General features: G+C 40.5%; 1 protein-coding gene across 6 annotated transcripts in view; it reads right to left on the bottom strand.

Moving 5' to 3' along the window:
- Positions 1-3,033: 3,033 nt before the first annotated feature.
- The window catches only part of Mapkapk5 (MAPK activated protein kinase 5), a 43,968-nt gene continuing 21,181 nt past the window's right edge, over positions 3,034-25,820 (bottom strand). Inside the window, exons 2-15 of one of the 6 annotated variants that reach the window (XM_074061191.1) lie at positions 25,364-25,437; positions 24,684-24,759; positions 23,724-23,821; positions 22,477-22,585; positions 21,001-21,090; positions 20,187-20,282; positions 13,688-13,768; positions 11,723-11,910; positions 9,561-9,681; positions 6,368-6,498; positions 6,001-6,116; positions 4,913-5,017; positions 4,356-4,435; positions 3,034-3,226 (exon numbers count right to left, since the gene is read on the bottom strand). In XM_074061191.1, the coding sequence (XP_073917292.1) occupies positions 3,203-3,226; positions 4,356-4,435; positions 4,913-5,017; positions 6,001-6,116; positions 6,368-6,498; positions 9,561-9,681; positions 11,723-11,910; positions 13,688-13,768; positions 20,187-20,282; positions 21,001-21,090; positions 22,477-22,585; positions 23,724-23,821; positions 24,684-24,759; positions 25,364-25,437 (1,389 nt within the window). In that variant the 3' untranslated portion in view covers positions 3,034-3,202. Of the gene's footprint in view, positions 3,227-4,355; positions 4,436-4,912; positions 5,018-5,994; positions 6,117-6,367; positions 6,499-9,560; positions 9,682-11,722; positions 11,911-13,687; positions 13,769-20,186; positions 20,283-21,000; positions 21,091-22,476; positions 22,586-23,723; positions 23,822-24,683; positions 24,760-25,363; positions 25,438-25,820 lie in introns of all 6 variants that reach the window. The other 5 variants (XM_074061190.1, XM_074061192.1, XM_020177908.2 and 2 more) reach the window with 5 other exon arrangements.

Here is a 25,820-nt window from a genome sequence, read left to right on the forward strand (position 1 = left end):
GCTTTTCAAGAACTGTTCCTACAATGTTAAGTTTCCACAGGTATCAGTGTTAGAGAGACAGGTGGCAAAATTCAGGAAAGATACGGTTTCACATCCAGTTATGCATGAATTTTGCCTTATTAGCAAACCTGATGCATATGTTAAAGCAAAATTTACTACTGGCCTAAGGATGTACAAACAAAACTCCGCTTTGAATGCCAAACAGTGTTGAGCCTTGTGGGAGTTACTGACCCACTTTTGAGTTATGACAGCTGGAGCATCCTCAGGGTTCTCACAGATGTCCAACACAGTGTTCATCTGGACATGTGTGGACACACTGTCACTTTGGGGATCATGTGAATTCAGGCTCCTGAAGTGACGGAGACAAGGGCAGCTGATGTTCAGATTACAAGTAATTATCGTCTTGGATATCCTTTTACAGCACACCTAAAATTCACCAACTGAAGAAAAAAATCATACTGAGTCTTTAGAAGACAACCAAATAATAAATTTCGGAGGTTATGGTAGGCTGAGTATGGCAGAAGATTTCTCTAGAGAAGAATAACAAAGGTAATTAGTGCCTTCCTCTCCCCAAGGACTACTGAATCTCTGACCTAAGAGAGAAATTCCCGAAGTAGTCAGAGGATACAGAAATAAGCGCAGAGTTTTCCGTGTTACAAGACGTGAGCTGTAAGACTGCATTTCACTAAAAAACTGAACAGGCCCTTAATTCAACTCACAACTAAGTTTTCTGTTTAGTAAATTTTTTAAAAATTTGTTTTTCTCTGCTGCCTAATTCTTAGATTTTGCTATTTGAGAAAGTACTCAGTTCTCCTTGCACAGTTTCCATTTGTAAGAGTTATCTGTCACCTAAGATTAGTGGATCCTTACCTCAAAAAATACCTTGATAACATGTTTAGTGTGAAATGAAATTACTTGGACATTGCAGAGACTGGCTATTCACCCCACTGTCTGACCTTTTCCACTTAGGGAAGAAAAATTATAAGTAAATTAAGAAAGGCTAAAACATAAACATATTTATATTGCTCAGGTTTTAAACCTGATTTTGAATCCTGATTAATAAAGCAGATTTTTACAGAGTTCAAGGAGAGAGAGAAGCCAGCTGAAATGAAAACTACTGTTGGAGGCATCCCAATGGGGGCGGGGGGTGGAAGGGGGTGGGCATCCTTGCTAATGAGCAGAGAGAGACTTGCTTATGCTGGTAACAATGTTCAGTGTTGACTGAGTATTGCCCCTGTAAGGTGGTACCATTGAGTGTGTGCCTCTTTACAGATGAGGAAGTTGAGGCTGAGAGATGAAAGGCGTGGTGAGTCACCTGCCTTTAAATGGCAAAGCCAGGTCTTCCCTGCCCAAAGCCCAACCTCCTCCCCAATCCTGAGAAAGAAGCAGCATTTTCAGCTAACAATCCTGTCCTACCAACAGTAAACTGAAATACTCACGCAGACCTGAATGAGCAAGAGGAAAGTGCTGTGCAGGCCACTGCATGCCATCCCTGGCCATGGTTCTATTCACCCCCCTGGGCGGCTCACCCTCTCCCCTTCCAGGGAAGGCTCCCAGCTGGGGCAAGCCCTTTGAGCAGGAGATGCAGTGCAGGTGGAAAACGGTGACACATTTTCCTCTTGGGAATTCTTTACTGCCTTAACTGGGGCTAATTTATCCTAATGGGAATGTGCTCTGTTGTTTTAAGACTGTTTTAATTCATGCTAATTAAGTCAGAACAATGGTCTTTTGAAAAGATGGGGGCCCATGATATAATTAGGCAGCTTTTCCTTGACTGCTAGTTTAAAATATATTACTTGAATTGTTAAAAAAAAAATACCTTGAATTGCAAACTGTCCAAGGGAATCTGTGTAATAAGGTAATTTTAAAAGATACTTTGTGTTTTTATTGTATATTCCCACAGTATGTCCCATGCATATGAGAAATACTAACCAAATGTCACCCTGAAGACATACGCCACAAAATAGAGACATTAGAAAACACATGAATTCTGTGGGATCAATTTTGATTAACGAGAATGTGGTGGCATAAAACCAAATAACTTCAATTACCCAGTCTCTCACCCTGTCCCGTGAGTTGGAGTTTGCCTGTTAGTGCTCCTATTTATCAACACAGGTATACACCAAAGACTGCTTTAGAAAACAACAATAAAAACAGCTTGTTTAGGCCCATATGTACAACAACCTTATTTTTCACTCAAACAGCTGCTCTCTGGGTCAGAACCAGAGAGTCAATAGGGTCAGAAAGTAAATACAGCACAGAGGAGGCCAATATTAATCAGGCAAAAACATTATGGAGGAAAGGGGCAAAAAAAACTGAACCATTTTAGATGCTACTCTAGTTTCTATTATATCTAACTTCCAGGAAAATTGTCCAAGAAAGGGGTTGGAGGAGGAAATACGAAGTGATGGAACTGGTGAGGGCTGTGGGGGAAGGGAGAGGACAAAGTGGAAACCTCAGGGAAGGGAAAAGGGATGCTCTGTTTGTACATGTAAAGAATAAACCCCAAAGCAAGTGCTATTAGATTCAAGAAACACACTGATGCCCCTTAAACAAATATGACAAAAAGGAAAGGCTGGCACTTTTCTCTGGTGAAGGCAAGAGAAATAGATAAGGGTGCACCTCCCTGCTTCTTCCACCACAGGAATTGGCTTCCCAGGTCTGCAAGTGTGCATCCTGTGAATTCCAGCAGGCAGTCTGCAATGACTGATCTACAATAATTTCTTGGCTCCAGAGCTAATCTATCAGTGGTGCAGAAAGTAAACACACACAGGTCATATGAATGACATTCTACAGTAATTGATTCAACTATTTACTAAGCAGAAAGACCAGGATAATTGGTCCTTTCTCTACCTCTGGCAAGTAGTTTTTGAATCCTTTATTATAAATAAAACAATCCTATTTGACAGTACCATCTATTATCTTAAATATGACTGAACAGTCCTAAATTAATAGTATGTCTCTAAAAATTGAGCTTTTCTTAAAACAAACAGTAACTGCACTAATCCTGTTTATATAGCAACTTAAGCAATGTGGAAATGAATTAATGATTTATTAATTTACATAAAAATTACTTTATACATTAAGGAATAATTTTTCAAATTCTTAAAAAACAAAGTTTGAAGCTGTTATTATTGGGATTCATGGGAAGTGGTTTGCTCTTCTATTACTTGCTTCACAATTTCTGCCAGTTTTAGTCGATCTACTTTATCTGTGAATCCATGACCTGAAATCCAAGAAAGAACAAGGTCAGTTCTCAAACTGATTGAGACATGATGGACTCTTGACAAGAACCCAATAAGGTACACCTTACCAGTCTTAAATTTACCCTCACAAATAGAAGAACCACCCCCCCAAATGCAATTCAGATCCCCCATTTTTCAGCTAGCTATTGAGCAGTTCTATTAACCTGGCAATAAAAATCCAAACTTCACTACAACAGCACAAAAATCGAACTACAAAAAGATCTCTGTAATGTATATGTCTGAAAAGGGACTCATATCCAGAACATATAAAGAACCCCTACACATTTTAGGAAAGCCTCAACTCAGTAGCAAAGTGGGCCACAAACTTGAGTAGACAGTTTACAATTGGGGGACTCTAACTTATAGATAGACATATAAAAAGTACACAGTATCAGCAAGACATCACAAGAGTGCACACAGAAGCCCTTTTCTTTCTTTCTTTTTTTTGTTTTTGAAATTAGGGCTTCAAGCTTGCTAGGCAGGCACTCTTACCGTTTGAGCCACTCCACCAGGTTTTAAAACTTAAATTTTTTTTTTTTTGCTGGGACTAGGATTTGAATTCAGGGCTTTGAGCTTGTAAAACAGGCGCACAAAAAGCAAGTACTCTACTGCTTGAGCCACACCTCCAGTCCAGAAGCCCTTAATTACCAGAATCTAGAAACAACCCGACTGTCTATTCATTAGTAGAATGGAGAAATACATATTCATATAGTGAGAATGAATCTACACACAACATAGATGGAACTCACAAATACAATGTTGACTACAAGAAACCAGACACAAAAGAAGAGACCCGTCTGATCCTGTTTACATAAAATACAAAACTAGGCAAAACTAATCTATATTGCTAGAAATCAGAACTGTGAGTACCCGAGAGTGGAAGCAGGGAATGACTGAAAGACCACACTTGTTCTACTCTATAACCTAGATTTTGTACAGAGGAGTATTCACTTTGTGAAAATTCAGTGAAGGTACACACTTTATTTGTGATTACTTTTCTATACTGATGATATATTTCAAATTAAAAATTTTTTTTTAAATCCCAAGGAAGTTAGTATGTTCCAACTATGGGAACGGCTAGGCTAGCACCTCAGATTTCTTATGGCATACCCAAGAAACAAGCCAGGCAAGTAAAAAAATGTGCTCCCTTCCCTGGGCATCCTGGAACTTGTCTAATGTAGTTTGCTGACCTGGAATGACAATATAAAAATCAGTTTAAAAATGCCAGTTTTTTTTTTTAAAAAAAGGAAATACACCTTTCTACCTTTTTTACTTGGGGGAAGAAATTCAATCAGCAGCAGATTTAGTAAGCCTTCTAGTCTTCAGTGAAGGGCTCTTCTCTAAGCTAAACAGACCATTAGGGTGAACTTCCTGACATCTTATCCTCTTTCCCCACTTCAGCATGTGTTGCTCCTTAATGACCTGGTGAACAGACCAGGTATGTGGGAGAAACTTCCTAATGTTCAATCTGCAATACATAATTCACTTGAATGCTGGAACACAAGTGAAAGGACCAGGTATGCAGATACAACTGGGCAGATAACATAGAACTAACCCCACCCCCACTAGCCTCACTTCATCTGAAAAGAGCTCCAAATTGATCATACATGTTCCAAACATAATCACTTCTCTGCATTTTTGAGGAAAGGAGTAATTAAGGTTCCTACCATTCCAGCTGAAGCTCTGCAGAGTATCCCTTAGGAGTTTGCATTCTCGGTTATACTTCCAGGCTTCCTGCATTACTTCATTCAGTTTCTCATCTTCATTCTCTCCTGTTGGTAAGGATGAAGAGAAAGTTGCATTTCCTGTAGCAGCTTATGTCAGTGATGGAAGGAAATGATGTCCAGCTAGTTGAGAAATGATGACTAAATGTGTAATACTTCTAACACTGGCTTTACTGCTAGTCCCTCCATTACATGTGGACTGTTTCTGATCTCTGAGCTCTTCTGATTTTCCATCTTCACACAAATGCTCTCATAGTCCCAGTCAGAGACATTGAGCAAAAGTACTTGGCCAACCTAAAACCAAGAGTGGGAAGAAGAACGTGGCTGACTGTACTACTTTGTTTCTCCTAAGCTCATTCCTTGTTTTTTAAAAGGCTATCTGAGACACGTTACATGAATTCTCTTAAAAGGCAAGTAGTCTAGGAAGACAGGTTAACCCAATATTTCCTGGCCTAATATACGAAACATTTCATCCTTAGTTGAGAATAGCCACTCACATCAACCCTCTCCATGGAAAGAGAAGATACGGAAAGAAAGTTCTCACCTCCTAGGAGCTATGTCTAAGTCATTTTGCCTGTGACACAAATAGCAGAAGGAGCTAGTTCCAAACAAGGGCGGTGTTCTTTTTATATTCATAAGCTAAAGGCAGTGTTGCACTGGAAATGATGTTTATAGACTGTAATCTAGTCCTGACCCTGTCCATATTTTCATTTTCCATCCTCTACTCTCTGCCCTCATTGTGAAACTTAGAAAACACAAAATTACATGGTATACCCAACACTGGCAGTTAAGCCTAAACTAAGCTTTCACAGAAAACCAAAGGAGACATAGGACTTACATTTCTGAATTTGTGCTGTCCGCTCTTTTTAGTGGACACAGACTAATTTATACAATGTATTTTTTATTCTTATAACACAAAAGATGAAACATACAGTACCAAATTAAACACTCCTTTTTGACATGTGCACACACCCATCTGCATGCACACATACGTACATATACAGAGCATTAGTAAATGGCGTGACCTTTACCAGCCTGGGGGAGGATACACTGAGCAATCACATCTCGAAGTTTTTCCAAGGCAACATTTGAATCCTCAGCTCCATTCTCATGGTCGTGGATATAAACACCATCCTTTGGCTTGGTGCTTTAAAAGTGTGGGGGAGAGGTAATGATAAGGTAAGACCTCAGAACCCAACTCTGGATTATTAACTAAACACAAGATAAAAGACTTTCCAGATAAATAACCAGAGAGTGTCCAACTTCTGATGCCATGTAAAGAGCTTATCCTCTCTACCCTCTGAAGAGGCAGAAAAAGGACAGACCCCTGGCTGAGATTTTAGCATCCAGAACTCAACCATGCCAGCCATGAAGAAATGAAGAAGTAAGCTCAGTTACCCAAGTAACTTCCTCTTCCTCAGAATGGGGTTGTTGACCGAGTGCAGGGGTTTGAGGCTGACTTTTAGGTCCTGGATTCTCATGTTGGCTAGCTGCTCTGCGTGAGCCTGCTGGATTCCTGCAACCACGGCCTGGGTGTAAACACTGACATTAGTTACTTTTGTTTTGAGATAAGGTCTCACTATGTTGCCCAGGCTATCCTTGAACCCTTGGACTCAAGTGATTCTCCTGCCTTAATCTCTTGAGTGCTGGAACTAGGGCTGTGTACCACTGTGTCCAGCTTTGTCACCCATTTTTCACATTCACTGCTGAGCATCTAAAAAGCCAACCTTAGAAAGCAGAAAGGAAAAACCTAAAGTCTTCAGAAGACAATTTCATTCTTAGACTGATGGTATACAAATTTTGATAAGGCAGAGGAATTTCCTCCTGCATTATTAGGGCCCAGAAACACTAGGCCAACCAAAGGCTAGCCCTTATTCCCTGCAGTGGGCATAGAAATTCAAGCTCGTGCCTATAGTCACTAATGACAATAATGTGAAGGCAGGGAAAGGCTGGCAGCTGCTGCCCAAGAAATCTCGCAGACTGGTGTTTATTACTCACTGCCCCACAGTGTGGCAGTCACTTCAGCCTTGGTGGCTCAGAACCCTGAACATGGCTAAGATGAGCATGGCTAAGCCTAAGGAGTGGGTCCTCATTAACTGAGGCCACACCCTAATAAACTAGTCAATTAGCTTACAATGAAAAAGAACAGTCATGGAGTCTGAATTTTTGGGGGGGGGGGTAACTTGGATTTGAACTCAGGACCCTGTGCATATGAGGTAAGCACTGTACCACTTGAACCATGCCCCCAGTCCTTTTTGCTTTAGTTAGGTTCTTGCACTTTTGCCCAGGCAGAACTCAACCAGTGATCCTCCTATCTCTCCCTCCCAAGTAGCTAGAATTGAAGGCATGTACCAACATACCCAGCTTGTGTTTTGAGATAGTGTCTCACTAACTTTTTGCCCAAGCTGGCCTCAAACTACCATCCTCCTATCTCTGTCTCCCAAGTAGCTAGGATTCTAGGCATGAGCCATTATGCCTAGCCATGGAGTCTGGTATTCTTGAAGTCTGAGCCTTTACGACCAAAGTGTACTCTCACCATGGGCAAACCAAGGTTGAAAGCCAAATAACAGGCCGGATGATATGATCCATGTTTTTAATTTAAAAGAGGACAAACTGTGTGTGCAGGTGTGCCTAGAAAAACACCAGGGAGGGTATATCATCCATTAAGCCACAGAACACCTCATCTTGGAGGGATAAGACTGTGGCAAGAGAAAGACAGGAACTTTTTTGTTTTTTATTTTGACACCTTTGTAGTCTCTGAACTCTAACAACAAAATCTGACAACTTTAAGAAAGTAGTTACTTAGAACACAGTCAGATCAGGAGAGTTTGAGCTCATTTAATAAGGGCATCATGTACTCATAGCCAGCCTGGGCTACAACCTCGAATCCATCTCACCCCTGGGCAGAGCTTTAAATGGATGCCATTCACATCTGTATACAGGCCAAAACTGACCATCAACACCACGAAAGCATGTCTTTAGAAATAGGAATACTGTCATCTTCTAGGCGTGGGGACCATTCTTTCTCACTAAGAATTGCATGTCCAGACCTGGCTTCACTGTGTACTGGTTTTTAAGTAACTCCAGAAGGCAATGTTATCTTAGTTCCAAGATGTTGAGAAATGCCATCCTGTCACCTCCATGTAGCTGACAACCAGGAACAAGCTATCCTTTTGGACTTTGGACTGACCAAACCATTTCTGGACAACTGGGCATATTTAAGCTGAGAAGCCAACCACCTGCAAATCAAAGAGATGACAGAATTTTTTCCTTACAGCTCTCCTTTTTCTCCCATGCTCCAGCTAAACTTAGCATTCTTTTTTCCTATTCATTTATTGTCACACTCCAACCCTATGCCTTTGAAGCTGGTAATATTCAAGTAGATATCACTGCCTTGGTTTCTCAGCCACATTCTTCTTTCATACTATTTGTCTCCTTCATTTCAATGTCCCTGCTACCTCAAAACAGCATCTAAAGCCTACAAGACTCCATTTTAGCCAAACCAGGGTCCTTCCTGGTTTTCCTGCTTGGCAATAGTATCACCAGGTAGGCTAGCCACTATCTCTTTAGATCTCCTCAGTCACAAAAAATTAGAAATTTTACTTCATAGATATTGAGCCTTTTCACCCATCTTTATTTCCCTTTTCCCAGAATCACCCCTCAGCTTCTAGCTCACTGCAGGAGTCATAGGTTGGCTGATCGGAAAATCTGACTGGCCATCCCTAAATACATTCCCAGTGACAAAAAATCTATGGTACATTTCTGCATGCCACTTAGTCTTCAACCCCTCTGTCTCTTGCAAAGCTCAGCTCTGCCACACTTAGCTCACTGACTTCCCATTAATGAGGCCAGATTGTTTTTCCCACTGATACACTTTGGTCTCTTAATTTTTTTGTTTATGCTGTTTATTCCATACAAACATTTATACCATCTATTCAAATTCCTCAAGAATAGCTCATGTGGTGGAGCGGCTCAAATAGTAGAGTGTGTGCCTTGTAAGTGTGAGACCCTGAGTTCAAACCCCAGTACCACAAAAAAAAAAAAAAAAAAAAAATCATTAAAAATAGCTCATGGCTGAACCTATGAAAGAACTTAGAAGCATTTATACAGTAGAGAGTAAGTGTGAGAGTTCTTGCCTTTTCACTGGACAAATTACACACCCTTTGGAGATGTTCTTTTTTTTTTTTTTCTGAATTCCCATAGCATTTACAAAAGTTTACCATGCAAAGTTCTGATGTCTAAAATGTTACCTTTTTGCTTTGTGTGTATTGGCCTTGCCTTACTAACCAGTCTTTTTTAAACACCTTGGAGGAGGGCATCTTACACGGCTATGGGCCCCCAAATCCATGGCACAAATATAGAGGATATTCCTTTGAGCATTCCCATATTGCATATTTACCAGGACTTGATCTGGTTTTTTATGGAAGTAAGTTCTTTATTTCAGTTCCTGATTTTCAGAAAACAAGGGATGTTCTCCCGGGAAAGACAGCATACTCTCCACTCTTTCTACTCTACCCTTCTAATTGAGTCATGCCCCAACTTTCCTTCTCAACACAGCCGTTTCAGCCAACAAAATAAGTAGCATTCAAACCTTATCCATCATCAGTTGGGCAGAAGGTAGAACATTGTCCAGGGCCTCAGTCGAGTTGAGCCACGGGTGGTCCAGCACTCCCTCAATGGTGAGTCTTTCCTCTGGTTTGACCTTTAGGAGCCTGTGGAGAAAACACCAACTGGGCTTCCATGCATGGATGCCCCAGAAAGCACAGGAAGTTCCCAGGTCGGGCTCCAGTTTGCCCTGGCTTCTGACTTTTCACCAACTCCTGCATGCCTGTACCTTCTACCTGCAGGTCATGAGTGGGATTCTAATCCCCAGTCATTTGTAAGAGTACTGTTGCTTGAGGTGTACTGGACAATATCATATAAAACTGGTACAAAAAGTCTTAATCTAGTGATACTTGAGACTACGTTATAGGGCTTAAGAAGATAATCTTACAAGCCTAACAGTTCCTGAGATCTTAAATCTCCATACTGAGGTTTCTCGGTTTCTGATAATGGATTTGAAATTGGTCGTGCAGTTTTGAAAAAAGCAAGTTGCGTCCCATGATAAACCTAGATGTGATCATGTGTATGGCAGGACACGAATCTTTCTTTACTTCAGTGACATTCAAAACCTGAAACTCAAGTCTCTGAGATGGGATAGCACTTCCTTCTAAGCCTAACATACTGCTTCTGCACCATCTGCTTTTTAACCATGATGACACAATTCCTCACTCACTTAAGCACATCCCCTGGGCTCTTTGCCGCATTGTCTCCTTCCAAGTATATATCCTCACATCCCAAATGTCATAGTCAGGACAACAGGCCTAACTGTCCTTTCAGATTATCTGCAACCTTCTGAATCATTTTAAACAAACAGCTTCACAATTCTAAAGCAAGGATTATTTAGAAAAGAACCCAAAAACCAGAAGAAGCTAACCAGGGTTGCTGTAGGAAATACACTCCATAAAGAACTGGCAGAGAGCCACTGAGAGAGCACTAAAGTTTTGTTCTTGTTTTAGTGGGACTGGGGTTTGAACTCAGGGCTTTGCACTTGCAAAGCAGGTGCTCTACACCTTCAGCCACCCTTCAGTTCATTTTGTTCTGGTTATTTTGGAGATGGGGGTCTCAGGAACTATTTGACTGGGTTGGCCTCAAAGCATGATCCTTTTGCCCTCAGCCTCCCAAGAAGCTAGGATTACAAGTGTGAGCCATCAATGTCTGGCAACATGGAGGTTTTGTTAAAGAGCTGGCCATACAGCATGGAAGTAGCATGTGAAGACAGATGGGGATTTAAACATTGCCACCACCTTCCTAAAATTTTTTACTTTTATGTTTTAGAAAATAGTTCCTCTTTACAGAACATAGATTTCCTGACCAACAGCACAAGTTCACTTCTGAAAGGGAGTAATCAATCCAAAAGAAATGGCTGCACTGTCAGAAAATAGTCTGAGTACTGTGTCCTTTTCACTTACCTTCATCCTGTACCACCACCAGATGAAGAAACCAAAAAAGGATAAACTGCTCGGTAAGGACCAAGCAGTGGAAATACCAGAAGAGTACCCAAATCCCCATATATCCAAGTTTTCCACATGGGTGGTCAGAAAAAGCAAACAGACCTTAAATTTAGGTATGCTTTTGTCAATCCACCTGCTACCAACGAGTGTCCACTTCTTTCATCCTGTCACTAGCCCTAGTTCTTATAAATCTTCCCAGCTTAATGTATGTGTAACTACATTAAGCAGTAATGCAACTAGCAGTGGGAAGGCTGGAGAGTGGGCTCCAAGCCTGACACAGCCACACACTATGACAGCATCCAGTGAAAAGCTAAACATGTCGCTGTCATGTCAGCACCCAAATTCAGTATCCTGCCATCAGGTTTCCCCCCAGTGACTGGCTTTTCATTTAAGAAAAGGCAAAGCAGGAAGCCTGCCATTTAGGGACCTGAATTAATACCCACAGCGAATGGCTACAGAAGGTCTGGGTTCACAATCCTGGGGACTAAGTCTAGGGGTGCAACAGAAGGGAGAAAAGCTCCATTTTGCTGAGGTGTTGACACTGAGAAATCTTCCCTCTGGCTTCAGGGATAAGATTCCTGTGACATAAAAATAGGATGAAGCCTGTCAGGGAAACAGGTAACTTCTCTACCCAACATCTCCTCGGCTCCATCTTCTCAAGACCTTCTTGGCCTTCCCACCCAGCAGTCCAGGGACTCACTTCCTCACAACATCTTTGGCCATCTCTGAGATCTGGCTCCATTCTTCTTCTGGGAACTCAAAACTGCCTGTCATGATCTTTCTCCTCATGTCCTTTGGGATAGTCCGGCTGTGGTGTTTGGAGTAAAAAGGAGGGTATCCACACAGCATCACATAGATAATGACGCCCAGGGACCATAAATCACAGCTCTGAAAACAAAAAGGGGAACAGTCACTCACAGCAGAGACAGAGCCTCATATAAAGCCTGGGGACCTTCATGTACACAGGTTGATACTTCCAGGAATCACTCAACAGAGATTAGAATAGTTTCAGAACATCTTAGGAGACCTAACCTTTCTTTCTTTCTTTTTTTTATTTTTTTGGTGGGAATGGTGTTTAAACTCAGAGCCTCACGCTTGGTAGGTAGGCACTCTACCATCAGTCCTTTTTTGTTTTGGGTATTTTTGAGGTAGGATCTCCAGAACTATTTGCCCAGGCTGGCTTCAAACTGTGGTTCACCTCATTGCTGCCTCTGGAGTAGCTAGGATTACTGATGTGAGCCACTGGTGCCTGGTTCTTCCTATTTTTATATTCTACCAATACTACATATATGCACACTATTAAGGTGCCAGTCTGGGATAAATAGTCACTTTTATTCTCACTGCTTAGGCCCACGCAGTACCTCTGGGTACAGTGGTAGAACACTTTGCTTCCAGCCAGAGAAATAAAAGGTACAAGTCAGCTAGCTGTGAAACATACACTGTGTCAACCTAGGCAGAGTTGAGGGCACAGAAAAAAGCAGCTAAGACAATATGTAAGCTGACCCCATAACAGCATAAGCCATTTCAAAAAGGCCTAAAGCAGTTTGAAACGAATCAGAGAAAGAAACTGGAAGGGACAGAAGGTATGGAAAGCATTCCTTTGGACACAAAAGATTCAGCTCACATGCAAGACTTTACAGTATTCTGGGGGGGAGATATTTTCACCAGCTACCATCTCTGTAGGTATTTAGGTGTCTACATGACCTGTAATTGCTGCATGATTACCAATAAAGGACCCCTGTTTTAGTTAAATGCAGCTCCAATAGCAAATGGGTCTGCAGAGGCTTCTTGAATTGTGGGACAAAAGAGGTATCTACCTGAGAAGGGCAGCCCAGTGACCCTGCCACTGGGACCTCATACCACACCTATGTGTTGATTGGGGAGAAGGGACTAGAAAATGGGTGTCTCAAGCACTCTCGCTCACGTTCTGGCATTATTCTAATGGATGTTTGACACATGCTCCAGAAAATTACTGTGAAATTATAGAGAAGAAAGGGTTTTTCAAAATGACCAAGTTCAAGTCCCTCACTTTACAGATGAGGCAAGTTATACTAGAGTAAATAAACTAAATGACCTAACCAACATCACACAGCTGAAGAGCCAGAGCGGTTCTCCCATCTTTTTGCCATCCTCAGTTCCTTCTCTGTCACCCATTTCTAGCCTCAAATCCCCAAGTAGCATCATTTTTTTTTCTGATCTATTTAGCAACTCCACGACCAGAGGCCCTAAACCTCCTGTGCTTTAAAACAGAAGTGCTTGATATGTGGGCTACAAGTGAGTAACTGTGTGTGATAGTACCAAGTAACATTTAGGAGCATTTGGAATATGTACAAGACATGTTCAAATTGGGTATTTTATGAGGCAAGAAAGAATGGTACCATAAATTCCCACAGAGTATTCTCTAGCTTCAGCTTCCACCTCAAAAACAATACAATTATGTCCTTTTAATGTGGCCAGTGGACTTTTCAACCAGCCAAATAAATAACTTAACAGGTTCCCTTGGTTCCTGCTGAAAAGATAAATAGAAGAGAACTTTATTTTATCACATAAAAACTTGGATTCTAAATAATTTCCTACATGCCTGGCTGCTTCTTATCTCACAAATACCTCACAAGGAGGAGAGAGGCTATACTGGCAGGGCAAAGATAAATATCTTTTCCCCTACCTTGTTGTAAGTGTAGGGTGTTGGTGAGGTAGGTATGATACCAGACTTCTCCTTCTGATGCCTTCTCTGTGCCTCTAGTACCTGTCAAGAGTCAAACCAAAAGAGACGATTTATTGAAAATCACACCACCAGTATCCTACAACTTGAGACAGACTACTGGAGGGCTGAGGAGGACTGGCAATCAATAATCAAAAAATAACTCTAGCCAGGCATTTGTGGCTCACTCTGTAATCCTAGCTACTAGGCAGACTGAGATAGGGAGGATCACAGTTTGAGGCCAGCCCAAGCAAACATTTCATGAGACCCCATCTCCAAAATAACCATAGCAAAATGAACTGGAGGTGTGGCTCAAGCGGTAGAGCATCTGCTTTGCAAGCGCAAAGCCCTGAGTTCAAACCCCAGTCCCACCAAAATAAATAAAAGCTAAAAAAATAAATAAAAGTAACTCTAAAGGCCAGTGCAGTGGCTTATGCTTGTAATCCCAGCTATTCGGGAGGTGGAGATCAGGAGGATTTCAGTTCAAGGCCAGCCTAGGGAAAAAGTTAGTGAGACCCCATCCCAACAAATATCTGGGTGTGGTGGCACATGCCTGTCATCCCAGCCATATGGAAATCATAAATGGGGGGAATCATAGTCCAGGCTGGCCTGGGCATAAATGTGAGATCCTATCCCCAAAATAACAAGCAAAAAGACTAAGTGTGGCTCAAATGGCTTAGTTCAAACCCAGTACCACCATAAATAAATAGATAAACCTTGTCTTCTTACAACCAGTCATTTAACTAGTCAAGAACATGCCCAGGCCAGAGACACAAAGATCAAGTTGCTTTATCTTTATCCTCAAGGAGAAGATTTTTCTCTCTCTCTGCCTATCAAGGAGTCTACGATGGCTAGCTTTCCTTAGGGCTGTCCTTTATGCCTATGCAAAAGCAGACCCACACTGGCCAGACAGGCAAGGACCATCAGAGATGATAACAGTCACACTGGTCTGGGTGTTAAGAGCAACAAAGAGGTAGACACTGCCATCTGTGGGGCTACCATACTGGCCACGTTCTGCACTGTCTCATGTGGCAGGACTATGGGGTAAAAAGGATGGGACTAGCAACCCTACTGTTCCTTGAGAGGTGACAGGATGCTGAGGCTTTGTGCTAGTGTACTTTATGCCCACACCCATTGGTACTGCCTTAGCTATAAGCCCATGGAGTTGCTGATGGTGGCAGATAACAAAACACTAACCCTGCCAGGGATGTACTGTTGCTTTGTGTAACCTGGACAAGGCTACTTTCAATGCCCCCTATAAGATCTATAGCTAGCTTATATAATTATAAAGTTCAAATGGAAATGCAAAGCAATCAGAATAGCCAAAACTACTCTGAAGAACAAAACTGGAAGGCTAAGACTCCCTGCTTCAAGAATTATTCTAAAGCCACAGTAACCAAGTCACTGTAAGTAGTATAAAGTCACGTAACGAGATCAGCAGTGTAGAATTCAGAGTCCAGTAACAAACTCACCTATATGTTCAACTGATATTTTCGCAGTACTGGGGTTTGATCTTAGGGCCTCATGCTTGCTAGGCAGGCACTCTTACCACTTGAGCCGTTCCATCAGTCTGTTCAACTCATTTTTTGACAAAGACTCAAAAACAATAGACAGCCTTTACAACAAATGTGCTGGATCAACTATATATCCAAACTTACACTATACCTAGTACATTCTACAAAAATTAACTCAAATAGATCATATAAGCCTAAATGTAAAACCTAAAGCTATATAAAATTTCTACAACATAGGGGAAAAATTTTCTGATCTTAGGTTAAACAAAGATTATTTGACCAGGTGTAGTGGTGCTGGTCTATAATCCCAATACTCAGGAGGATGGCAGTATGGAGAGTTCCAGCCCAGCCTGACCTCCTTAGTGAGACCTTATCTCAAAAAATGAGTAGGGAAGGGAGAGGAGATGGGGAAGGAGATGAGAGGAGGAAAAAAAGAGGGGGAAGCTGGGGACATAGCTTAGTGGCAGAGCACTTGCCTTGCAAGTGGGAGGCCCTGGGTTTAATTCTCAGCAAAAGCACAGGACATTAAACTTTTTCTGATGAACTAGCTTTCACCAAAACTAAAATCTGCTGATAAAAAGACATTGTTAAAAGAAGGAAAAGATAAGGCACAGACTGGAAGAAACTTTTCACAAAGCAGATGTCTAATAAAGGACTCACATCCAAAATATACAAAGAACTTTGAAATCAAAACTCAGTGTAAAAAAATGAGGAAAAGATGTGAACGGACACTTCAGCAAAGCAAATACAGAGTAGTGAAAGAAGCCCAAGATGCTCCCCATTCTTAGTGAGCAGGGAAATGCAAACTGAAGCCACAGTGAAATGTCACTAAGATGACTAAAATGAAAATGAGCACAACACATGCTGGTGAGAGTATAAAGGACCTAAAACTATCATCCCTTGCTGGTAGGAATAGAAACTGATACAGTCACTTTGGAAAACAATTTGGTAGTTTCTAAACAAGTTAAACATACACCTACACATGACCTTGCAATTCCACTTGTAGGTATTTGCTCCAGAGACAAGAAAAGAAAACTACACAAATGTTTATAAACAGCTTTACTTGCAACAGCCAGAACCTAGGGAAAAACCAAATGTCTATCAATATTTTATAGTAAACCTAGGTAACAGAATACCTCTCAGGAGTAAAAATGAATGAATTATTGACACATGCCTCAACACAGGTAAATCTTAAAACAGTTATGCCAAGAAAAAAACACCCCAAAATGAAAATAATAAGACAGGCATCTGAGAACTTAAGAGGTTGAGGCAGGAGAATCACAAGTTCAAGCCCAGCCTGGGCTACGTAGGAGGACCCTGTGTCAAAAATAAAAATAAAATTTAAATAATAAAATGGAAGAAAACACTATATAATGTACTATAGTAGCCCTCCCTTATCTGTGGTTTTGGTCTCAGAAGTTTCAACTACCCAGGGTCAACCCATGGTCCAAAAATAAATGAAAAATTCTTTCTGAGCGAGGTTAGCCTGGCCCAAAAGACCAAAAATCATATGTTCTCCCTCATATGCAGACATTAGATCAAGGGCAAACACAACAAGGGGATTGAACTTTGATCACAAGATAGAAGCGAGAGCACACAAGGGAGAGGTGAGGATAGGTAAGACACCTAAAAAATTAGCTAGCATTTGTTGCTCTCAATGCAGAGAAACTAAAGCAGATACCTTAAAAGCAACTGAGGCCAATAGGAAAAGGGGACCAGGATCTAGAGAAAAGGTTAGATCAAGAAGAATTAACCTAGAAGGTAACACACACGCACAGGAAATTAATGTGAGTCAACTCCCTGTATAGCTATCCTTATCTCAACCAGCAAAAACCCTGTTCCTTCCTATTATTGCTTATACTCTCTCTTCAACAAAATTAGAGATAAGGGCAAAATAGTTTCTGCCGGGTATCGAGGGAGTTGGGGGGAGAGGAAGGGGGCGGGGTGGAAGGTAAGGGAGGGGGTGGGGGCAGGGGGGAGAAATGACCCAAGCATTGTATGCACATATCAATAATAAAAAAAAGAAAGAAAAATTCTAAGCACAGTAAGTTTTAAGTTGCATGCCGTGTGATCACAACAGCAAACAGCTGCTATTCTGTGTACTATACTGCTACGTTTGGTGTTCAGAAAGCTGGGTATATCAAATGTACTTTCAACTTAATAGTATTTTCAATTTACAGAGAGATTATTGGGACATGATTCCATGGTAAGTTGAGGAGTATGTATGCTGATTTTATACACACTGTTTCAGAAAACAGTAAGACATACGAATGAAAGAAAAAAAATCAGTTAAGAGTCACTTTCCTACAATTTTCATGAGACCAGCATTACAAAAAGCAATTATGAACCAATATCTCTCCTGTTAAAAGACACAAAATCCCTCTGAAGCAGAAGAACATACTATGACTAAGTGGGGTTTATTCCAGGAATGTAATATTGGTAACACTTGAAAAATAAATGTAATTCATTATATTAACAAAAAGGAAAAAATACTGTTGACTAAACAGATGCAGAGAAAAAGCACTGGAAAAAAATTAAACATACATTCACTTGCAGTAAACTAAGAACAGACAGAAACTTGCTTAGCCTGATAATAAACACGTATAAAACTAACAATATCATACTTCCAGTGGTGAAGGATTAAACATTTTCTTCCTCTAAGATCCGCAATGAGGCAAGGATATCTGCTCTTATCACTTACATTCAATTTGTGTCCAACTGGTAGTCCTAGTTGCTAGGTACAATACAGCAAGGAAAAGAAAAGGCAAATATAGTGGAACATACAAACCAAAAGTGTATTAATTTACAGACAACATGACCTTGTATGTAGACAATCCTAATAAATCTACAAAAAGATTTAGTAGAACTAGTAAGTAAACTTAATAAGATCCTAGGATTAAAAAGTCAATGTACAAAAGAGAAAGAGAGGAAGGAAGGAAGGAGGGAGGGAGGGAAAATTATCATGCCCGTGGTTCTTAGGAACAAAAGGCTCTGTTAAAATTAAAAAAGAATGTCACACTCCTGGCTTTCATGATGAAGGAAGAAGCCAAAAGACAAAACCGCAGGCAGCCTCTAAAAGCTAGAAGAAACAAGGAATGGATTCTCCCCTAAAGCTTCCAGAAGAAACACAGTCCTGCTGATACCCTAATTATACCCACTGAGTACCATTTTAGACTTCTCATCTTCAGAACTATTAAGATAATGAATGTGTGTGTGTGTGTGTGTGTGTGTGTGTGTGTGTGTGTGTGTTAACTATCCTGGGATTTGAACTCAGGGCCTACACCTTGCCTTTTTTGTGATAGGTTTTTTTGAGATAGGGTCTCGCAAACTGTTTGCCCAGGCTGGCATGGAATTGTGATTCTTCTGATCTCTGCCTTCTGAGTAGCTAGGATTACAGGCGTGAACTACCAGCACCCAGCAGGGTCTTACTTTTTGTCCAGGACAGCTTGGACCATGACCCTCCTATGTATGCTTCCTGCAGTAGCTGGGATGACAGGAGCACATCACCGTCCAGCTTTTTTGTTGAGGTGGGGCCTGTGACCTTTTTTGCAGGGGCTGACCTGGAATCAAGATCCTTCCTACCTCAGCCTCCCTCAGCCTCCTGAATACCTGGGATGATAAGCATACCCTATTGGTTGAGATGGGTCTCAAAAACTTTTTTGCCTAGGCCTTAAACTTTGATCCTCGCAATCTCCACCTCCTGAGTAGCTACGATTGTAACTACTGTGAGCTACTGGCTCAACTAGAACTCTTGGGAAAAAAAAAAAATCCTGGTAAAAACGAAATGGTTAAGCCATTTTGAAAAAAGATACTTATAGATGGGAAACTATGGCTGATAAAACTTATAAGTGAATGAATAGCCCAAATCAGGAAACAACCCAAAATGGTCATCATCAGTCAGTGTATGGAAAAACAATTGTATTTTGGCCGTAGAAAAAACAAACTACTAATACACGCAGTAACACAGATTAATCTCCACATCATGCTGAGCAAAAGTGAAACCTACAAAGTCCATGATTCCATTTTTGTGATGTTCAACAAAAGCAACCAGCAATGACAGAAGGCGTTATCAGTGGATGCCTAGGACTAGGGGTTCAGATGGGAGGAAACTGATTGCAGAGGCACAAAGCAGCTTGTGAAGAAATGGAAATGTTTTGTATTTCATTATGGTTGTGGTCACTGGAGTATGCACTTGTCAAAACTCATCAAACTACACCTGAGGTAGAAAGATGGTATTCTCCCTATTGTGGTTCTGTTTTCTGTGATTTCAGTTATTGGCAGTTAATTATAGTCTAAAAATTGCAGAAATCATGAGTCTTAAATTGTGTGCTGTTCTAAATAGTATAAAGAAATCTTGTACTATCTCGTGCCACCCTTCTCAATCACCTAGAACTTGAGTCTTCCCTTTGTTACACTCCCCACCTGTTAGTCATTGAGCAGCCAATTCAGTTCTCACATCAATTATCTCAGTAGTACCACAGTGCCTATGTTCAAATAATCCTATTTTACTGAATAACAGCCCCAAAGTGTACTAGTAGTGATGCTGACAATTCAGATATGCCAAAGGGAAGCCATAAAGTACTTCCTTAAGTGAAAAGACCAAAGTTTATCATAGATATTTATATATAGGAAAAACATACTATATGTAAGTTTAGTATTGTCTGCTTTTTCAAGCATCCTCTGGGTGCCCTGGAATGTATCCTTCATAAGAGAAAGGAGCTACACTATTTTATAGTATGCAAATCCTACCTGTAAATCATAGCTCAATAAAAGTTGATTTTAAAAGAAAGACAAATCTATACCAAATGAAGCGATCTGCAGGTTTCAGAAGCTGAGTGCCTCCTTCCCTCATCTATAGTACATGCTTATTTATGGTACAGGAATAGAAGAAACATGAGTCTGCAGGCAAATTGGTCATGCATCTTCGGGAAGAAAAAGCACCTGCTTACCTGAGGTGCTACATAATAAGGGGTGAACTGGGGTGTCATCAAGTCACCCTGGTCAATTTTAGCAAATCCAAAGTCACACAATTTTACTGAAGCATCCTGGAATAAAACAAACGAGTCACTGTTCCACAGTTCTTAGTAAACATTAAAGAAAAATCTAGGTCTAAGACATGTGACCCTGAGGCCTTACAAATTTCTGGCTGAGACTTGAGCCTATGAATAACTTGTCTCCAGGTCTACAGACAACAATTCATATTGAGTAACAGAGAAGAAAGGGATTACTACCCACTCACTTAGTTGACTTGCTTTGTAACTTGTAAAAGGCAGTTCTGAAATCAGGGTCTTAGACTACTGGCCTTCATTTTATAGGCCCATTACCTCTTATCAATCCAGGGTGTTGCTTCACTCTGAATATCAGTCATAAGCTTCATGACAGCTAGAGCAAATTATTGGTGGGGTATAGGGCCATGGGAGGGAATAAAGGGAAAAGAACACCTTATCAGGTTTAATAGCAAATGAAACTTAAGTTTTAGGGTGATGTATAACAACACATAGATTCCTGCCCCTTCCCAAAGACCCTCCAAATAATATTCAAAATAATAAGTTCCATAAATACATATTGTTATCATCCAAAATTATCAATGCCAGGAGTATAGTAAAATTTCTGAGCCTCTAACAAGGGAACAAGTGGAAGAAAGAAGCTGTTGGAAGCACTTTGGCCTAATGACTCCGCCGTGGACTCAGAGCATTCCAAACACATGTATACTCCTGAACTAAGAGTGGCAGCACTAAAATGTAGAAAAGCAAATTTTCTCACCAAAGAGTTATCCTTGAAAAGCAGATTTTCAGGCTTGAGGTCTCTGTGCGCAATGTTTAACAAGTGACAGTGCTGTAGAGCCAAAGCAATCTGAAAAGACACAGTAGAGCAACCACCTCTTAGAAAAGAACAACCTCTAACACCCCTATGGCAGAAATCTCAGGATGTTAAAAAAGCAAACTGTGGGTCACTTTCAATTTCAATGTAGAAATTAAGAAAGACTTGTGGTACCAACAACTAGAGATGAATTAAGCTCAGTTTAACTACAACCTATACTTTGTTAACAAACAACAAAAAACATGACAGTAAAACAACTCTTTGTCAGAACACATTGATGATTACATCCTGTAAGAAATGGAAAAATGAAATGCTCCCACTTTTATTCATCTGAGGTGTGACAGCCACTGCCAAGGAAATGCTAAGCTGGCGGTCTTCAGCAGGCATAGGTTTCCCAGCCAGCCTCCAGCAGGACTACCTGGCTCAGAAGAGAACTGTACTCTAGGGAGCTGAATGGCAGGCTCCATCTTCAAGCCAGCTGATTGATTTTTCCAACTGATGTTCTCATCTTGTTGAAATGTTGCCTGTTTGTGTGGACTTGAGTGGTTTTGGTTTTATGGATGATTATCAGAGCTCATCCATTAGTCCTAATATTTGAAAAATGAAAGAATCTAAAAAGTTTAATTGAAAGAACAGATTCTACTATTCTACAATTCTCAGTATAGAATTTTCTCAGCATTCCAAATATCAATTCCCCCTAATCAATCAGAAAAGAGACATTCAAAAATGCTTGAAAATTATCATGAAAAATTTGGAAGTGTCTTTGATTAAAACCTAATTGGGCTATACTTCCTGCTTTTCTTTGCCCTGCTTGCTTGGTCTGAAGATATGCCTGGAGGGTTTAGCTTTTCACCTCTACAAGAGATTCATACCAGTCAGATTCCTAGTATTGAATATGAATTAAATAATTTCTATAATAAAATATAATGATAAGATACAAATAACCCAGAATTACAAAGATCTGAGAATGCTATTAAAATCTTCTGAAAATATAGACAGGTGGCTCATGAAAGAAGCATTTTATATACATGTTTTACAACAAATTTTTGTACCATATGATCTTCCAGGTGGTATCAACAGCATTTTATTTCAAAGTCCAATAATATGGAAGCACTATGTTTAAAGATCGCAACAGTCAATGAAGGAGGTAAGATTATTTTCCTTTCAATTTAATTTTATCTTACAGTAAGCCTCAGGAAACAGTTGGCAACCAATTAATGATACATTCCTCTCCCCCCACCCCCCGAGTACAAAAGGGGTTACATTTCTCCTGTCAAGACATCCTTTCTGATTACATAACAAAGCAGGCAATGAGAAGTCAAATAGAGCTTTTCGTTAAGCTTTCTTTTATCCCCTAATGAAATCGCAGTGGTTAACCAACACAGCTGGCAGTTTGACTGGTACCCGGGGTTAACTTGCCTGCTTTGTTACTTGGCTGGCTTGCTTCTCTGTAAAGTGCCGGTGCTGGCTGATTCTGTGAAATAGCTCTCCCCCTTCCATCATCTCCATTACAATTAAGAGTCGAGCCCTGTTTGAAAGCATTTGATTTTGTTAAGTTAAAAAAAAACCAAAACCAAAAAAAAGCCTGAAACATTAAAAAACTGACCTAAAGAGATCTCAGCTACAGTGTGTAACTACTTCCTAAGTTGAGTAACGAAGCAACTAAATAAGAGCAAAAATTCTCATGTTCTCAAAAAAAAAAAAGAAGAAAAAAGAAAAAAAATCTAACTTGGTTACCATTCTTTGATATAAATGCTTCCAGCTTCCATCCAAATGCTTTCACCAACAGAGCAGTTGTGAAAAATAATCACTTAATTTCCCATTTGTTTTTTAAATTCCACCTTCTGTCTTCACCTGTAAAATATCTACTCTCCTTTCGGGTCCTAGCCTTCACATAGCCCCTGTGAGACATCACACCTCCCAGACTACACTTATAGTAGCTCTCTCTTCCCTAATGATCACAGCACGTGATGGACGCACCTCTCTAGTGCCTAACACACTGCATGATGGTGGATTTACATCACAGGTTCCCCAGCGGAGAGGACTCCAACACCACCTAGCGTGCTTGCCAAGCATTTGGCAGCTAAAAGAATAATGATAATTTCTTCCTTTAAAAGTCAGAATAAGCAACAGAGTATTCTGCTGTATCAGCCTCTAAAACTGCCTGGAATAACATGTGGTCCCTTTGCACTGATTTGAAATACAATAAAGATTTTTTTCCTTAGACAAGGGCTTGGCTACATTGCCCAGACAAGCCATGAATTCCAGATAGTCTTGCCTCGGCCTCTGACTGGAATTATAGATATGTACCACTTCTCCCAGCCCTTAATTTAATTTTAATTTTAATTAATTTATTTATTTGGCAGTGCTGAGGAGCAAACCCAAGGTCTTGTGCTCTACCACAGATGATAGCCTCAGTCCTTAAAAAAAAAAAATTTTTAAGAGAAAGTAATCAAAATAATCGGGGGGCTGGGAAATGGACAGATGGTAACTGTTGAAGCTCAGTGATGAGTACTTGGGGGTTCATTACATAATTCTGTCAGCTTTTACATGTTTGAAAGTTTTCCAGACTCTAAAGGAAAAGGCAAGAAGGCAGGGAGAGGGAGGAAGAGAGTCATACAGGGCCTGCACGTGGGTGGGCTGTGTGCTGACCTGTGCAGTCTTACCTGGGGCTGGACTCGTGAGGAAATTGTACACTGTTAGCAAACACTTCAACAATCTGAACTATATTGGGGTGTGTGGCACACATCATATGCAGACGTACCTTAAAGAGAAAAGAGGAACTGTTTCTGTGCAAAGGGGACGCCAACATTTTCTCTCCAAACTTCCCACCAAAATCTGACTACACTAGGTGCAAGGAATAAGCTTAGTTCAGTAGAAAACTTTGTCACCCAGAATGATGTAAGAAAACAGTTTGGGGTTTTTTGTTTTTCTGATAGTGGAGACTGAGCCCAGGGACTTGCACATGGTAGGCAAATGTTCCACCACTGAGCTATATCCCCAGCAAAACCAGTGTCTTCACATACAGATTATCTCCTCAGTGCTCTTACCACAAATAAAACCTCACCAACAAATTTACTTTCTACTATCCTGTCTGTTAGTAAATGAAAAATTTGGCAAATAAGTCATTTTATTTCAGAAATGATCTCTTTAAGCAACAGAATCCTTCATTACACATGTTAACAGCATGTCATCACTACATCCAGATTTTATGCATACCTATATCTATGTATATAAATACTTACACATAAACATATCCTTACAGTCCTCCCGCAGAAGCACCTTCTATACAACATGCACCTTACCTTTCCTCATCCTATTTTATCTCTATCTTTCAAGCACCATTTTTAATAAGCAAAAACTGAAGTAAACCTGAATGTCAGGGTACAACAATCACATTAATTAAAAAATAATGTGACGTGGCCAAAAGAAAACAAAGACTCTACTAATTAACAGCTCTCTCTAAGCCAACAGATGCAGGACTCCTTAACAATGTAACATGCATAGGGAAGACAGGTAAGTTTGGACATCTCTGTATTCTCTCCTGGAAGCTGCCTTAATTGTAAAAAGAGTAATTCTTAGGCACCTCAAATATTTAGGCAAGTCAAAGCAGTAAAGGACCATACCTCATTTCTAGCTTTTGGACGATCAAGAAGAATTTTCAGCGCAAACCGTTCTTGGGTAGACTTCCTCACACAGACTCTAGATTTGGAAAGGAAAAAAATTAATCAGCAATCATCTGTGTTATAATGAAAATTAATTTCACAAGTCTATTTTTTAGGAATTGTACTTAAATCAAGGATATGTCCAAGTGCCTCAGAACAAACTTCTGCCAGTGAAGCAGGTGGAGAGGCAGAGAAGTGTCTTCTTCCCAGCCACCTCTGCTCAGGTCTCAGCTTCCTGGGCATGTGACATCAATTCACCACCACATGCCAATAAAGAAGTAATGGCCTCTGATGGCTTATAGATGACTCTCAAAATGGTTCCACAGTCTCGACATCTTAAATTATTCCATACTACAGACCATGTGACTTGGTCACTTAGCTATAGTTCTAGAAACACGAGTCAAAAGAAAGAAAAACCAACCTAACATAAAATCCTCTATTAGGAGCTGGGGGTGTAGCTCAATGGTACACACACAAGGCCCTGAGTTCAATCCCAAGCACAAAAACCAGAGCAAAAATCTTCTACTTGTTATATTAAGGCTCTTTGTCAAACGTGGCACAGGTGATGCCTGTAATTCAGGATGCATCCACATAGCCCTTTACAGAGTGACTTTGCCCCAGTTCTTACAGGTGACTCTTACCTAACAGGACCACTGATTCCAGCACCCAGCTTCTGAGTCCAATTGATATTGTATTCTTCTAAAATGGAAGTTTCCTGTTAAAATAAAAAGAGGAAAGGTAGAGAATGATCCCCCATTTAAAAGCTGAAGAATTAAGCAGAGCTGAGGAAAAGAGCTAAGGCTCAACTTCTCATCTAAGAGCACCTACAGGGCTTTATAATTACATGTTTTGTCTAAGCGGAATTTTGACACTTGACTTTACAGAAGGTACGAGAGGCAATGCCAGGTTTCTCTATATTCCTGATTTCTGAACCCCATTTTCCTTATACCTCCTGTTTAATTCTTGCATCTTTGTTGATGCTGGTACAAATATCAGCAAGTATTAAGGACTCAGTTAGCCCAACTAAACAAAAGAAGTTAACACACTCACATCTTTCAAGAAGGTTGTGTGCAGATGGCACATTTACTCATATATTAT

The sequence above is a fragment of the Castor canadensis genome, chromosome 18 (genome assembly GCF_047511655.1).
Source record: "Castor canadensis chromosome 18, mCasCan1.hap1v2, whole genome shotgun sequence".
Lineage (NCBI taxonomy): Eukaryota > Metazoa > Chordata > Mammalia > Rodentia > Castoridae > Castor > Castor canadensis.